This window comes from Pholcus phalangioides, unplaced genomic scaffold, assembly GCF_987345545.1.
Source record: "Pholcus phalangioides strain wild (caught in Gottingen) unplaced genomic scaffold, Ppha-v1.0 ptg000007l_1, whole genome shotgun sequence".
Classification (NCBI taxonomy): domain Eukaryota; kingdom Metazoa; phylum Arthropoda; class Arachnida; order Araneae; family Pholcidae; genus Pholcus; species Pholcus phalangioides.
The window spans coordinates 38,593,554-38,610,600 of record NW_028301600.1 but is presented as its reverse complement, the minus strand read 5'-3'; the positions used below and the strand labels follow the sequence as shown (position 1 = coordinate 38,610,600).

The following is a 17,047-nucleotide window of genomic DNA, read 5'->3' as shown; positions in this document are numbered from 1 at the left end:
AAAGAAGGTAGTCCAATTGATTGTAATATTATAATGGGAAAAGGGGAAAAGATTAATTTACTCTTCCATAAAGGGAAAGGCTAGTGAAACATCTATTTCATCAGAATTTTATGCAAGTAAAAGTTTATTTCATAGGTTTAAGAAACGATTTGGATTACACAATCTAAAAATCACTGGCAAACAAGCCGCTGCCGAGCAGGAGGCAGCTAGATAATTTCCAAAGGCTATGCAAAGGCAAGGGATATTCACCTCAGCAGGTGTTTAACGTTGATGAAACTGCACTATTTTGGAAGAAAATGATACAGAGAGCATTTATCACCCAAGAAGAAAAGCGAGCCCCTGGTTTTAAGGAAAGTCAAGGTTAACTTACTATGTTTATGTGCAAATGCGTATGGGTACAGGGTGAAGCCCACTGTCATTTTCAAATCCACAAATCCATAAGCATTGAAGGGAAAGGATGAGTCAAAGCTCCTGCACAGTATTTTGGATGAACAATAGAAAAGCTTGGACTATGAAAACACTTTTCCTGGATTGGTTTAAACGATGTTTCGTTCCAAAAGTGAGGAAGTACCTTTAGAGTGAAGACGTGCCATTCAAACTTATTTTGATACTGAATAAAACTCTTGAACAGATCAGATGTCATCAGATGTCATTGAGTTCAAAGCTGATGGTGTGGAAGTCCATTATATGTCTCCTAATACATATATCATTCAGCCTCCTTGATCGGGGGTAATGCGAGCATTCAAGGCTCACTATACATGTCACTCAATGAAGATGATTGTGCATGCAATAGAAGAATATGCAAATGCAGAAAATATCTTGTAGGTATGGAAGAATCACACTATCGCTAATGCCATTACTGTCATCACTAGAACCATGGCAGCTCTTGAGAGAGAAAGTCAACTCGGGTTGGATTGACCTTTGGCCACAATGTGGGCTCCAGGACGCAACCTTTTTTACAGAGCCAACTGAAGAGATAAGAGGTATTATCACATTAGCGAAACAGGTGGGTGGAGAAGGGTTCAATGATATGGATATAGAAGAGAAGTCGAACAGCTAATTAATAGCAATTCAGAGGCATTGACTGAGGAGGAATTAATGCAGCTGATTTCTCATGAAACAAGCAGTACCAGACGAAGATCAAAATAAAGAAGTAAAAGACGAGTTCACCATGAGTAACATAGGGAGAGGGCTTTGTAAGTTCAAATCAGCAATAGGTTATTTTCATGATATAGATCCCTCTATGGTACGTTCTTCACATGCAGAAAAATTGGTAGAGGAAGTCTTGTCAACATGAAGATATGAAGAAGAAATGGCTAACAAAAATTACAGTGTTGTTTCGGAAAACATCAACAATCAATAGCTGCACCCTCTTTTATATTCCCTTATACTTTTGCGTCACTTTGCTGTTCTCATGGTGTTCAATAAACGAGACAAAACAAAAAAAAAACTATGGTTTTGTTTATTCATAGATTTCCTGTATTTTCCCCACCCCCAGAATGTAACCCCCATGAATACGGGGGGCGGCGACTATAATTTAGACTTTTATTAGATGGTTTAGAATTATATATGTGTGTGACGATGTATGCGCTTTTGGTCAGGGAAAATCAGAAATGGTCAAGCAGATTTTGCTGGGAACCCAGTCTTGGCAATCCAGCAGATCCACAACACATATTTTCATTCAATTACATATTCACTGATTGGGAATTCGAAAGAGAGATTGATAAAAAAATACTGAGCACTTAATTTGAAAGATAGACAGCACCACCTACTGAACATGACATGCACAGTGCTAGAAACGTGGTCATTAGGTTTTACCAACATAATTCGGACATCTCATCTATTCAGGTGAAATGTGAAGCAGTAAATTGACTTAATGGCGACAGACTAGAGTTGTCAGGGTGTCTACCATCATGGAATGTCACAAAATGAGAAGGCTATGGAAGTCACATATGTCACAAAATGAGAGAGAAGGTTGAATTTTTTTTATGAATACATTTTTGGATTTCCAGGAAAGTTCCCATGCCTTATTTTTTCATAAAGAAATCATGACCTCTTATCAGACTTCCAATAGATTCCCTCAATTGCGCTGTGGTGGTTGGCTAAGATTAATTTGACAATGTTGCTAAATAATGATTATTAAATTGTCAATTATGTTACCAAATAATGTTCCAAATCACCAATTACTTAACCTCATGACCTTTTATTGGTCTTCCTATCACAAAAGCCAGATAGATACCTGCAATCGTGCAGTGGTGGTCGGCTGAAATTTTTTTTGGGGGGGGGGGGTTTGCTTAGCAGAAGCAACTAGGGCTTCTATTGTCAACAGTCACTGTGCCAAATCTCTAAAATATGTTTCATTTTTCAAGCTTTTCCATCAAATAATGAGTGTTAAATCGCTGATGTTTTCAAATAATGAGTGTTAAATCGCTGATGTTTTCAAATAATGAGTGCTGTATCTCTACATCATGACAATTTCCCAAACCTATCCCCATTTTGTAACAATTTCTTTCTGAATAGTCAAACAAAAATCCAGCAGGAATCATGCCCACATAGTTTAGGGAGGGAATAAACCATAAATATATTTGTCTGTCATCAGTTTCTTGCTTTTGATTTGAAACATGAGTAGCAGCATTTCCTGTGCACATTACCCTGCCTGATGTACATTTGAAGATCTTATTGTTTCAAAACTGGCTCACACCTTGTCAAAATCGTTTTGACTGGAGGTTCTACATCTGCATGTGAAACTGACATGGCAACTGCACAAACACATTGTTGCCTCAACTGGGTTCTCACACCAAATGGTTTGAAAACCAACTTTTGATTTATGGAAGAAAATCAGTCCAGAATTGGCCTTGAACGGTAGATCCCAGTTCAGTTGGGAACAACTTAGGTTTACAATTGGCCATTGTGAGCATAAAATGAGTGGGGCGCTGGAAAAATAAAATAAATTTTCCAAGTTACTCTAGGTCAGAGATATTCTTATGCATCCTGTACATAGCAGTCATTTTCTCTGACTGCTCATTGTTAGGATATTCGTTTTTTCTAATTCAATATATGCAGAGAACTTTGGTTTACGATCGTGATTTGTTCCGTAAATGTGCTCATAATCTGAAACATGTACAACAAATCGAACTTGTAAACTCAAACGATTAATTTTTCTCAAGAAGTCACCAATGAATAAGGCAAATGAATAGGAAATACAAAAAATCTGGTTCATCTTGTTATCAGTACCTTTCAAGCTAGTTGTTTGCACGTGTTTAAAAAATTTATGACGTTCTGCTTTTTCCTTCCTTTATATCATTGGTCAAAATAAGCCCCGTTTACATGAGAAATAGAAAAAATAATTTTTTTTTTCACCAATGACTGCTCTCCATTTCTTTCCTTACGAAGGAAAAAGGTCATCAAGCGGGTGCTAGAACTTCTAATGCTACCACAATGTTGCACATGTAAATGGGGCTATAGAGATGTGATGTAAGAATATTCTCCTGGATGTAAAAATTGGAGAATAATCAAAAATATTATTTTTTTCTTACAAATACGAATACAAGACTACAACAGGCAAAATGCCTAACAATGTGGTTGAGCAAAAGATGCCCATAACAAATACAAATACAAATACAACGCCACAACAGGCAAATTGCCCAACGAGGTGGCTGACTTAAGAACATCATGGATCCCCGAGCCATTTTTTGGAGGCCTTACCTACTACTGCTGTACGGGAATGTGCGTGTACGTGTAGTGAAACAAATATGGATGTCACATATTTCTAAAATATAGCAACCTAATTAAAAATGCAATTATAAAAACTAAAGGCTATACATACATATATATATGGATATAGATAGATAAAATGTAATACAATGCCCATAAAAAATTATGAAATGATAATCTTTTAAATATTAAATAAATTTTGCTTATATTATGGTTCATTTCAGTTTTCATTGCCTGAAACATTTAGAACAATTTTTTTTTTTTTGGTGTAATCACCTCATAATGACATGTTTTAGTTCAAGAATGTTCTTTGTCATGGTGAGAGGTTTCAAAAGTTTTTTTGTTAAATATTTGAATTCTTTAAAGATGAAAAAAATTTCTTTTAAAATTAGATAAATTTCAGAAATAAGTTCAAAGCAGAAACTGAAACCAAAGTTCATTGACAAAGAGCCATTCTTATGATCACCTTCATTCTGAAGAAGCTAGAGAATGGTGTGTCATTTTCTTCAATAAACTCAATGAACATACACTCAAATTTTTATCACTCTTATTTCTTTGCAAGTTTTTCTTCATCATTTTCTTTCTTTGTTTTTCTTCATTATTTTCTTTCTTTGTTTTTCTTCTTCATTTTCTTCCTTTGTTTTTCTTCATAATTTTCTTTGTTTTTCTTCATAATTTTCTTTGTTTTTCTTCATCATTTTCTTTCTTTGTTTTTCTTCATCATTTTCTTTCTTTGTTTTTCTTCATTTTCTTTCTTTGTTTTTCTTCATCATTTTCTTTGTTTTTCTTCATCATTCATTTTGTCCATGTTGTTTTAATTTTCTTGCTTTAAAAGTTTGACATTGTGGGCTATAAACTTTAATTTTCCTCTTTCTATTGAGAATTCCTTTATGCTGTATGTATGAGGTTCTGAAAGCTCTTGCTGCAATTTTAGAATGCAACTTCTGTCAAACTAATTTCAATGCACATTACTTTCCACCACATAACAGCACCAATGTTTTCTGCAGAGTTCCTATAATATTTGTTTTTCCAAAAAGTCCTATTTTTCTGGGTATTTGGGTAGTTTTAAAAGAATTCCCTATCATGGGCTTACCTTCTTCAGTTGCAAAATGGTGAATAAATTCTGATCTGCACTCATCTTTGATTAACACTGTTTTTCATCTTCTCGCTAGATTGAACCAGATCATTTAAAATGTTGTAATTTCATGAATTTTCCCAAAAGTGCTTTAGAATTACACTAACTATTATAAATTTTAAATAAATTATCGAAGATAATTTTAGTTATTCCTAGAAGGACTATCACCAGTTAATTTGGCCTGTAACGTTATAAGTACTTTTGTATCCAGGGGCAGCAAATATTTCGTTGAATCATGGCATTAGTTTTTCTCTAATATAGATACGCTCACTTTAGCCAATTGAAAGCATACTTAATGATCAACTAAATTAAAAATAAAAGTACTAATATGGCCAAAAATGAGTGATGCAAATCGTTGAATCTTTTCTGAAAGCTAATAGAAATTTGAGCATATGATTGTTCTACTTCATCAATATTTGCTGAAATACCGAAAAGTAATACTACTACCTTGGTAGGTATAATAATAAAAAATAGAAAAACTATTTCACATGAAATTCATTATGGACAACTTTATACAAGACATGTTTACACATAAAGATGTTATTTTTTGTGTTTTCTCGGTAAGAAAAAAGGGAAATATTTGTCTATTACAGTCATTGTGTTGAAATATATACTCGCAAAGTGAGAAAAAAAGTTGAAATTATTGAGTTTTAGAACAAAACGATGTATAGTGTTGATCAAATGGCTCAAAAGAATTTTGGGTGCATATCACGCATTTGCCAGTGCGCATTTTCCACAACATTTGATGTAGCCTCAAGAAATGTTTGGTCTATTTGTATTAAAAAATGATAAAACTGAGAAAGTAAATTTCCTTCTTGCTGAAATCAGCTAAAAAGCTTGTAGGCCCTTACTTGTTCTGGAATCAGAATTTTGCTAACAACAACAAGTGCTACTGCACCAGGAAAAAGACAGCAATGTCTTTTGTTCCGCTATGCTATAACAAAACAAGTGATAAATTTTTAATGCATAAAAAACCTGTATGCGGAAAATGTGTTTTGGATGTAACAAGGATATTAAAAAGTATAGAAAGTTGGATGTGTGAATACAGTCAGTGGTGTAGCTAGGGGGGAGAGCAGAGGGAGCGATTGCTCCCCCAATTGAAATTTTGCCTACATTGGTGCCTATTTTTCTAAATGACTTTTGATCTTTAAAAAACTTGAAAAATATTGACATTTTCATTTTCTACCTTCATTAACTAAAATGATGGATGAGTAAGGAAAAAAAAATCTACATTTACGCCTGTTGCAGTTTCACAGTGATTGGGTTTGTACTAATCCTTAAGTGAAGAAGGAAAAAAAGAAAGTGGAGGTTTTCATTACCATTTTTGACAATTGCTCTCAAGCTCTTCATCTGGAAGCATGTTCAGATCAGCCTCTGTCCCCCACCTTTACTAAAGGGCATAATCTTGCCCGCTTCTAGCTCTAACTTTTTCTCTTGCTATTTGTGGTTCTCGGTAGAGTTCCTAGAAATACCTTTCATAGGTATAAGGATATGACGTTCACGAAATGCTCATTCTGTTCTGAAGGGCCACCAACAGCATTGACTAAGGTGCCTTTTGAAGAAATTAGGCACGGGAACCTATTGTGGACAGATCACTGAACCTATGAAGTAATGGCTAGGATTCAAGCTGCAAGAAGTAACACCTTTTCTTTGGGCGCGTTAGGTAGAGCTTCAGCTCCTAGAAATACCACTTTATGTATGGGGGATTTAGCTAGATTCATAACACCTAGAAATGCCACGTTATCTGCAGGTGCCTTGGCAAGAGCTACTAGTTAGTCTTTGACACTGCTCTATATACAAAGGAGGAAAGCAGCTATGAGCTTTTGAGCCCTAAAAAACCCAAGATAAAACACAAAAGGGATTCTGGAAGAGTTTTTCTTAAAGGTGGGTAAATAAAAACCTATAATTTTGGGTCAATAGCGCTCTGATATGTAGAGAATGGGGGAGGAAATTAGTCTTCTATATTTGTACGGCAATATATTGTACTATATTATATGGTGATAGTGCATAGTTTTATGTTAAAATGTGACTTTCAGAAGCATTGTGTTTTCTCATGGCGTAATTTCTCTTTCCTATGAATCAGTTTGCTTCATTATGCATATACAGCAGTGTGCCGAATCGGAGAAATTATTTCCTGGAAAAAGTTATGGCCAGTGTGTTTGTTATCTCCTGACCAGTGGCGTAGCCAGGGGGGGAGCAGGGCAATCCCCCAATCAAAATTCTGCCAACATTGGCACCTATCTTCCTAAAAATGCCTAACGAAGCCTTCAAAAATTACGACAAAAAACAAGTTCTGAATTTTTTACTGTCGTTGTTGATTTTACTGAGGGTCAATATGTGCTTAGAAGGGGGGGGGGGAGTGTTAGTCTTCTCTTGTAGTTACACTGTGATCTCCCGTAGCTTTTCAAAGGCAATCACTGGAAGGATAAGGTGCGGTGCGGTGACCTATTGGAAACCAGCACTGAGTCAGTGTTAGCTAATGTATGGATCAGTGGGGGGGGGAGTGGTGCTCTTGAGCTAAAACACTCGACGACAGGGTTTTGAACACACAACGACAGGGTTTGTTCCAGGAAATGGAAGATGGGTCCCCAAGTAAAAGAGCCCCAAGGCCTGGAAGTTCAAGTTGTTGTGCGCCATTAAATGATTTAGGTCAAAGATGTTTCATTAGTCAATGAATATGTGTCTTAACTTCCAGGCCCCCCCCCAAAATTATGATACCCGGGGGGCAAATCCATCCGCCCATGCGGAAATCACGCCTTGTTCGTATCTATGCACAGAAATTTTAAGCACATTTTTTTTTTTTTTCCAACTACCATCCATTGATTTCAATACTTCATCATAACCCTAGTCTTATATGCGCCGGATTAGTGAGTCTACTGTATACTTTTTTAGATCAAAGCAATTTCATGTTAATACTGTATACCAGGTGCAGTGATTTTGCAAAATCTATATATGTATGCATTAGAAAAACAGCTGCAGATATATCACTAATTATCGTACTCTGGCACAAGACATTATTGCCATCGGTATCTGAAAATGGTAGTTGAAATAACACCAGGAACTGGTTGCTCCAGGACTGGACAAATCTTCAAAAATTTACATGCTCGAATCAATATTTTATGTACTAGCGCTGGATACATGTGTAGGCAGGAAAGAGAAGCATGGAGACGATCACTCCCTGTTCAGTGGAAAAAAATTGTATTATTGACATAGGTGGCAGGGTGAAGGTAAAACTTCGCCTCCCGCTCCCGTTCACTATACACGCTACTTCGGTGATTCGCAACGCCCCCTCCCTCCCCGTTCGAGAAGTCTGTATTCACTTATAGTGTCGGGTATTTAAAATTTTTACATACCCAAGATTGTCGGATAATAGATTCGTTCAGCCCTGGTTTCTTCCCCAAACAGTAGCATAAAGTTACCTAATGTATTGAGTCAAAACATCGCCACAGGAGATGCTGGGATTCATGAATTTATACCTCAATCACACCTTCAACATTGAATTTATCAATTCTCATTATGATGAGTGTGCAGAATGCATTCTTAAATAAACCTATTGAGCGGAAAAAATTCTTAAGCGAAGAATGTCTTGATATAGGGAAAAAACACTGGGATTCTGAAAATAAGACTACTTAATGGAAAAACGCCTTAAGAGAGAAGTTGTATGTTGATAGAAATGTCTTAACCAGAGCACCCGGGGGGGATGAAACTAGGTGGAGCAAATGGGTCTGATTCCTAGGGGGCCAAATTCATCCTGCAAGCGTCGCTTATACACTGTGGCACCAAAATGTGTGCTCACTCGGCTGACCAAGTATCTTGAGGTGGCCCTGGCTCCTGGATGAAATGAAGGGCGTCTAAATTATTGAAGACTTATTCACAGTTAAGATAGATTCTGAATGTTTATCTTAAATTCAGGAAATTATTTCTTTCATTAGTTCAAAAATTTCTTCAGTTCTGAAATTATTTCTTCAAATAAATCTTTTACTTTTAATAATTTTCATTTCGTGTGCTCATGTATTTTTATGCGAATGTGATTTTTCAGCACTTCTGTATATTCTGTAATTATTTATCACTTTTCTGGATGCCCATTTTCTCTCTCTTGAAAATTAGTACAGTGAAACCTCGCTACAACGATACTCGATATAACGATAAATCCTTCTACAAAGATATTTTTTCAGATCTTGTTTGGAATTGCCTGTAGTCTATAATGCTAAACTCCTCTCGATACAACGATATCCTTTATACAAATACAAATACAAATACAATAAATCTCTCTATAACGATATTTCTTAAGATCTTTCAAAACCGCTACAACGATATTTTGTAATAATTTGCCCAAAATTGTTTTAAATCTGATTTAACTCTGCCACTTATTTTCGTTCTTCTGGATGCGTCTCATTACACCGGTATTTTGCACCACAGGATCATCGAATGCGCTGAAGCAGTAATTGGTATTGCTACTTTCTGTGTATGTCACGACAGTGAAATGCGGTAAACAACTTTATGGAAGCAATGCATCTAACTGAATTTTATTGATCAATTTTAATTTTTTGCAGCGAATAAATGCATAAAAGCGCGTTTTCTAGTGACACTAACAATGGTGATTTTAAAAAGATGTGAAAAACAGTATAAATTTGATGACGTGCGATGATAATGTTGCCTCTCTATATAACGATGATTCCTCTACAACGATATTTTTTCCCGGTCCTTAGAATATCGTTATATCTAGGTTTCACTGTATATTAACATCATAACAAAGATTTAGGCAGTTCGAAGAAACAGCATGCAAATTTGTCTCCCTTTCGATTCACTTTTTGAAGATGCGTAAGAAAAAATTGCTGTTTTGGATAAAGAATATATATACGATGATGTCGTAAGATAAAGACGAACTAGTGAAGGAATTTCTTCCATTTAAAAAACCTCTGCAAAGATATAAAGGACGACATAAAATCATTGAATATCAGCACAATGATAAAATTCATGATTACACATGGAATAAACGCAATTTTTCCAATTGGCTTCGTTGTCGATAGAATGGAAATTAGCCAATGAGCTTGATATTCAAAAAGTAATGGAGCACTCTTCAAAGATGAAAAACAGGCGGTAAAAGTTCAGATTACGAATTTTGCTCTTGCAAAAATTCACGTCAAAACTTAGGAAGTGGATCATAGGTTCTAATCTAGCTTTTCTCAGCTTCACTTATGAGTGCAAAACTATTGCATAAATATCATGATAAAAACAATATTACATAGGTCTAGAAACCCATAAATATATTCTTTTACCCTGTCGTGACAAGTTCAATTTTTTAGGTTTTTTCGTTGCGCATATCTTGTAGTTTACACTAAACTATTATTTACATTTTTATTTTCAGTTAAAAAAGTAGTGTGAAAAATAAACATGAAAACAAAACGTAATTTAACGTTTAACGTAATTTAACGTAATTTAATTTTTAAACGTAAACAAATGAAGTTTTTATTGAAATTTTAACAAGTTTCTTTGTATACGTATTTTTTTTAAATTGCGCCTAAATGAGGAACAGAATAAGGCGCCTTATTATGTTTCGCTCCTCCACTGACAAAAACCTGGCTACACCACTGAATACAGTTGCAATTATGTTTAAGTTATTATGTTTGGAATGTAAATATTTTTTTTATCACTTAAAAATGCAATGAACTTATGGGTATTATCTTCAAACCCGAGCCAAAATACGAGTCTTCCTCAGTTAATCAGTTATTAAATGATGATAAAAAAAAATTTCGATTGATTGTGTTTATTGTACGTCAAAATGGCCTTTCAAAAAAAAAAGTATGAAAAATAATTGATCAACTTGATTAATTAATATTTTAAATTAATTAATGATTAGGTACCCTTACGCATACCACAAGTCTTAAATTCAAAAAAGAATCATTAAAAATTGTTAAAAAAGATGTTGAAGGCAGTTTTTTAACATTTCAATCATTTTAATCATTTTAACAATTAAAAATTGTTAAAAAAGATGTACACATGTGTGTACTTCTTGAGTGAAGAGGTTAAAAATAAAATTTAATTATAAACTTTATTTAGAAAACTCAGAGTTTTTATATTCTGTTGCTTACATATACTCTACATTTAAGCATTAAAAAAAATTACAAAAATCGAGATTTTATAGTAAAAGTCGGCCTGCAGTCATTTTGGTTGGTATCTGTCCTAGGTAGAACAAAATGTTGGTCCTTCTAGTGTTAATCTCTTTATCTACTGATGGTACTTTAAAGTACCAGGTTAGCTAATTTATTATGTATAAACATGCCAAAGGATTCAAAGATTTTCTCATCATTTACCTTCATCATTGCATTTTCTTTACTCTATTCAATTTCAAGCCATTGTGAATAATTAGTCAGAATACCCATTTCGAACAGTTTTGTATCTTTTGAGAATGGGAATATTTTTTGTATAGCTACTTTTGTTTGCAGCAATTAACAAAATACAGACAGACATGACCGCTGACCTCCCAGAGAGACCATCTTGGGATGGTAGTAACAAAATACAGTTTTCCTCTTTCACATACAGGGTGATCAGCAAATAAGCCCTTATTTCAAAATTAAATATCTCTACAACAAAGATCAATAGAATTATGCGGTAAATGGTATGTTTATTAGCAAAACTGTAAGAATGTTGTATAGAAATTCCGAAAATTTAGTTTTTTTTTAAATTTTTTAAAATTAAAAAAAAAAAAACTGGAGATTTTGGGGTTCTGAAAATCCTCATTTGTGTAAAGAGAAACCACTGCATTCGCCTAAAGTTACTGCATGGGCTGCGGTATGCGCTATGTGTGCTGACAAATTGTTCCAAAATTGTAACGCAACGTTCAGTAGTAATCGTTTCTCGCACGAAGAAGGGGCCGATAATGCCTCTGGCGCATACCGCAGCCCATGCAGTAACTTTAGGCGAATGCAGTGGTTTCTCTTCACACAAATGAGGATTTTCAGAACCCCAAAATCTCCAGTTTTGTTTTGTTTTTTTAAATTTAAAAAAATAAAAAATAAATTTTCGAAATTTCTGTACAACATTCTTACAGTTTTGCTAATAAACGTACCGTTTACCGCATAATTCTATTGATCTTTGTTGTAGAGATATTTAATTTTGAAATAAGGGCTTATTCGCTGATCACCCTGTATGTATATATAATCAATTTACCATTAATTGCTATAATATGTATATTTAATTATTCATAAACATGTAGCATATTGTAAACATGTATATTAATTTTCAGGCCCGTCATTTGGTTGTCGGGCGATCCCACCCGGGGTTTAAAAAATACAATAGAAATGGGCAAACAAGATGAAATATATAGACATACAGGGGTTGGACAAAATAATATGAACACCTGTGAAAAAAACAACACTCAAGGGAACCTGTCTTATACTCCCGCCCTCTAGTTTGGAAGAGTGCCACCTAGCGGGCGAGAATGTGCACATATCAGTCTAGTCATAGCAGTGATAGCATTCAGATGCAATATTTATTGGGGCATTAAAACTTCGTTACGGCTGACCTCACAGATTTCAAAAGAGGCATGATTGTTGGAGCCCGTCTTGCCCTACATCTTGGTAGAGCATCAGTTATTTATATAACAATTTCAAATTAATCATAAACATCAGATATCCAAGGTTGAGCATGAGAACAATGCTGTTGTGCCATTAAAGTACACTTCTGCTTAATCTTCTTGTTTCCCAACAATAAATTATCAGCCGACGGCAATAAAGAATGACAACTTTTTCCGCTTAATTCATTTATTAATGTTTATTTTAAAGTTTACAGCTAAAACATTTTAAAAATTAAACAACATAATGCAACAAATTTTCAGTAAAAATATTACAGTTATTAGAACATTCTCACCCGGTCGGTCTGACGGAACACCCTGCACCAAATCCTTTATTACAGGAACCACTGCTTTATTCTTTAGTTGAGCAATCCAAGTAGTTGAATATCTCCTAGCGATGCAAGTCCCACAGAACAACTTTGAAAGAGAGTCCAGGGAAGATGTAGTCACATCTCTGTCTTCCTCAGCAAAATCCCATCATTAATAAGCGGCGTGAATGATACAATCGTTTACATGGAAACCATCCTTCCAGTCGTCTTCCGCACAGGCAGAAGTGTAATGACTTCACGGATCAGAAGATGCCAAACCACGCTTCTGGATTATCAACTCATGGCTCCAAGAGAACACAGGACAAAATGTCACTCAACACACGGCTCTAAGAGAACACCAAATGAAGTGGGATGAAATGAAATGTGAGTGTACACAGCACACTGCTGGTGCATAAGATGGAAATTCCTTGTCTCACACTATAACAGGAACCAATCAGCTTCGAGACTGGACGGCACTGAAATTAACATATTTTTTGACAGACAAAATCTGATTTGCATACTTTTACGTAATCAAATAATATTGCACAATTATGAAATTCAGAATCTGGCAACAATACAAATGTAAATATTGAAGACCTGGCTGGGGTCTACAACATTAGGCTTATGACAGATTGAGCATTTTCATGACATTATTGACCACAAAGCAGTCCATGGCCCACCATTGGTGTGAAGGTAAACATTGCACTTTAAAACATATTTCAAGATATTTTAAACAAAAAATATATTGCAAATTGAATACATTTAAACTGAGGTACACCACGACTCATCACAGGGCTCCCACAAGCGATCCGCGGAGCCCCTCATGTTAGTTACACTGTTAGTGAATAGTACCTAGGATCTGTGCGATCAGTGTGCCATGGTTTTTGCAAGGACTGTGTTTTCGACTTTGAATAAGACTGACTTTGGTGTTTGTGAAAGTATGGTAAATATTATTTGAATGTGTAAATTTCATTTTCTGAGTATATTTTAAATACATCTTCAATTTTTTATCGCATGAAAATTGCGTTCAAAAAATCTAGTATGTAATTATAAAAAAATTAGAAATGTCGGTCTTGTATTCCTCCATTTCTTTCGAATGTATGTAATCATTTTGAGAAAATCCTTAGAAAAAAATTGAAAAATTATTTATTGACTTTTTATTGATCAATGACTGAAGTGTAAAAAACCCATTGCTTTTTTCTCTCTGAAAACTCTTTTTGTTAATTTTTTAAATGCATTAATACTAGGGTCAAAATGGCATCACAATGCCAGTTTCACACAGAATTTTCACATTGCTAGTTAAGGGTTAACACAAAAAAAAAGAAGCTGAGACAGAGTCTTTCTTGGGCTTGTGAGTTGGCTCATAGGGATCAGTAAGGGGCCCCAAGTCACATAAAAGCCCTTAAACTGTTAAAGGTTTCATTTTGGTGGTTTTTTTTTTATGAATTAATAAAAGGAAATTGAAAATGTTTAGACCCAGCCCTTATGCTTGTTAAGACTCATGTCAAAATGAGAAGAAAAAAAAACTGTCAGCTTTTTTTTAAAAATTTATTTGTGATCAGGTGATGCTCAACATACAAAGTGATCGTACAAAGCCTCTCTTATAGACTAGTCCTCACCTTTGAGGCTTTGGTATACATATTGTGAGATAGTGTTCATTGTGTCACAATTCGTTTATTGTGAGACATTGCTCGTTTACCACGTCATAATTCGTTTTAAAAAAATTTCTTGTCTTGTGAAACATTCATAAATTAAGTTTATTATGAAGTTTAGTTTATTATTAATTAAGTTTTACTGTATATTGATTCATTTATTTTCTCATCAAGTATGGTTGTTCTATCATCTAACCCCAAACTTGAAGAGCAAGAATCTTGTTTTTCTTTGTACCTTTACCTATGACTTGTTTGCTGTTATGACTTTGTTGTGGATTATTTTCCCTCAAACCTAACTTATAGGGAAAGGGTCCCACCATGTCCTAAAAAAATATGAAAAAATTTACAAAGGCAGGAATTTTAGTCTTAATAGAAAATTCAGTGAGCCAATAATTTTAATATCTATTAGCATATAATCAAGTATGCCTCCTTAATATAATTAAGTTCAATTATATCTTTTCTGTTTAAATGACCACAGAAATATTCATAACACTCATCCCAATTTTTTCAATTCCATTGTAAGAAGGTTTTTAACCCCTTTCCTGATTATTTATCCAATTCCTTCATGTTTTGATCTATAAATTCAGTATTTCGATGATGTGTGATGATTCAGTGTTTCCCAAAGTGGGCAATATCGCCCTCTGGAATGGTCCAGGGAGGTGATGGAAGCTGTGGGTATAGCACAATCCTATAAGTTTGCTTGAGTTGGGGGTGATGAGAGAAAAATTCTGGAAAGAGAGTGATGAACCAAAAAAAGTTTAGGAAACTATGATGTATAGTTTAAATAGGTAGTATTTTCTCCATCTTTTGCTCTGAAAAACTCCAGTGTTCTGTGAGAGGTTAGCTGTGAAATGTCTCATTTATGTAACAATAAAGATATCTGTTGAGTATTTATTTGTATTTTGTTGGGTCTTTTGGAACAGTCTCAAAACCATTAAGGGTTGCACATGGACTAAAATCTTGGCAATCACTTGTTTAGGTCACTACAAAAAGCTGCCAAAAATGGGATTTTTTTTTTTAATTTAGGGAATGGGGTATAAGTGGATTTGAGTATTCTATTGATGCTGACCAAAACTGTTGATTAAAACCAACTTTTTCTCAATCTTTTTGTGTTATTTGTCATACCACCATTCCCCCATCTTTTATTATCTTTGCTTTAAAAAAAGAGCTAAAACACATTCATACAAAACAACAAAAACTCCTCAGCACTCTACTAGATAAATCAAATGCTGTATTTCCTTAATAGATACAGGCTCTTCGAATGGAAAGGGGGATCCCCTTCCGTGCAGGGTTTAAGCTGGATAAAAAATTCCTTTTGCAAAAAAACGAAAATGGGGGAAAAGCTTTAGCAAAATGTTACAATGCTAACAAGGGCATAGCGAGGGGGGGGGACTTGGGGGTCTGGTCCCCCCCCCCCCCGAAATGTGAGAAAATGACAGAAAAAAGGGAAAAAGATGGCCAAATCCATTGTTCTGTCACTTTGGTCCCCCCCTGAAATGAAAGTGGTCCCCCCCCCGAACGAAATTTCTGGCTACGCCCCTGAATGCTAATGATTTATGGTTGGATGTCTTGTTTTGTTCCATCACATTTTTGCGAAAGTGGCTACTACTACTTTCACATTCTATGCTTTTCTTTCACATTTTGTGAAAAATGTGACCTTAGCTTAAACCCTGCTTCCGTGTATCCACCTATGAATATGTTTTAATTTGTTGTTTGCATTAAATTTACTTCCAGAAGTTGCAAAATATGTTGCTGAGTCCCCTTCAAGAACTTTCAACCATACCACATCTGGATATGCGGCAGAAACAATTAGATTGTGTTCTACAAGTTTTGCATAGTAGTGGAGATGTAATTTATAGTGGATGGCCACAAATCTTAGATATCATAGGTGCTATAAATGAAGATCAAGGGTATGTGTATTAGTTTTGGAAATATTCATTTATATTATTTTTTGACCAGATTGATTTTTTGATTAGAGCAATAAATTTGAATTTGAATATTAAATATTTTAGGATTTATTTTTTGGTTAATTTAAACTAATCTAGAAAAAAATAAAATGAACATGAACATATATTTCTTTCAGCAATCTCATTGGGCATTTGCTTCGTGTGACCATCCAATTTGTATAAGCACTCCATAACTGCCACTTGCTCTAAAATTATGCTTTTAAAAATGTAAACATTGTGGCAGATTTAAAAAAAGTAGCACGCCTTGTGTTAATATCAGGATTCTCCAAATCTAACTTGTATCATAGTCATCCAAGACCTTGAAAATGGTATTACAGAAGAAAATTATGAAGATTAAAAGATAATGCAACGTAAGCTTCTTTATCATGTTAATGTTTAATAACTTTGATGCAATAATTATAGCTTATGAGTGGAAGGGGGAACCATATTAACACTTAAATGACCACATATTATTTCTCGTATGCTTACTCTAACACTGGCGATTTTCTCGTTTGGAAATGAAAAACACATACATATAGAAAATTAAAAATCGAGAAATCTCATTGCCAGTCTTTTACGTCTCAGCATTGAAACACAAGAAATCTCGTGAGCGGTCGTTTAAGTGTTAAAAAAAATTGTTTTTCATTTGTTCAAAATCACAAACATAATAATTTAAGAAACGTTATGCAAAGTGAAATTTCATATACTTGAACTCATTA

At 34.6% G+C, this 17,047-nt stretch overlaps 1 protein-coding gene across 2 annotated transcripts in view; it reads left to right on the top strand.

Annotated features, from left to right (window-relative positions):
- The window catches only part of mon2 (Mon2 homolog, regulator of endosome-to-Golgi trafficking), a 183,599-nt gene that overhangs the window by 85,119 nt on the left and 81,433 nt on the right, over window positions 1-17,047 (top strand). For both annotated transcript variants that reach the window (XM_089233152.1, XM_089233151.1), the window contains one exon: window positions 16,117-16,292. In XM_089233152.1, the coding sequence (XP_089089278.1) occupies window positions 16,117-16,292 (176 nt within the window). The remainder of the gene's footprint in view (window positions 1-16,116; window positions 16,293-17,047) is intronic.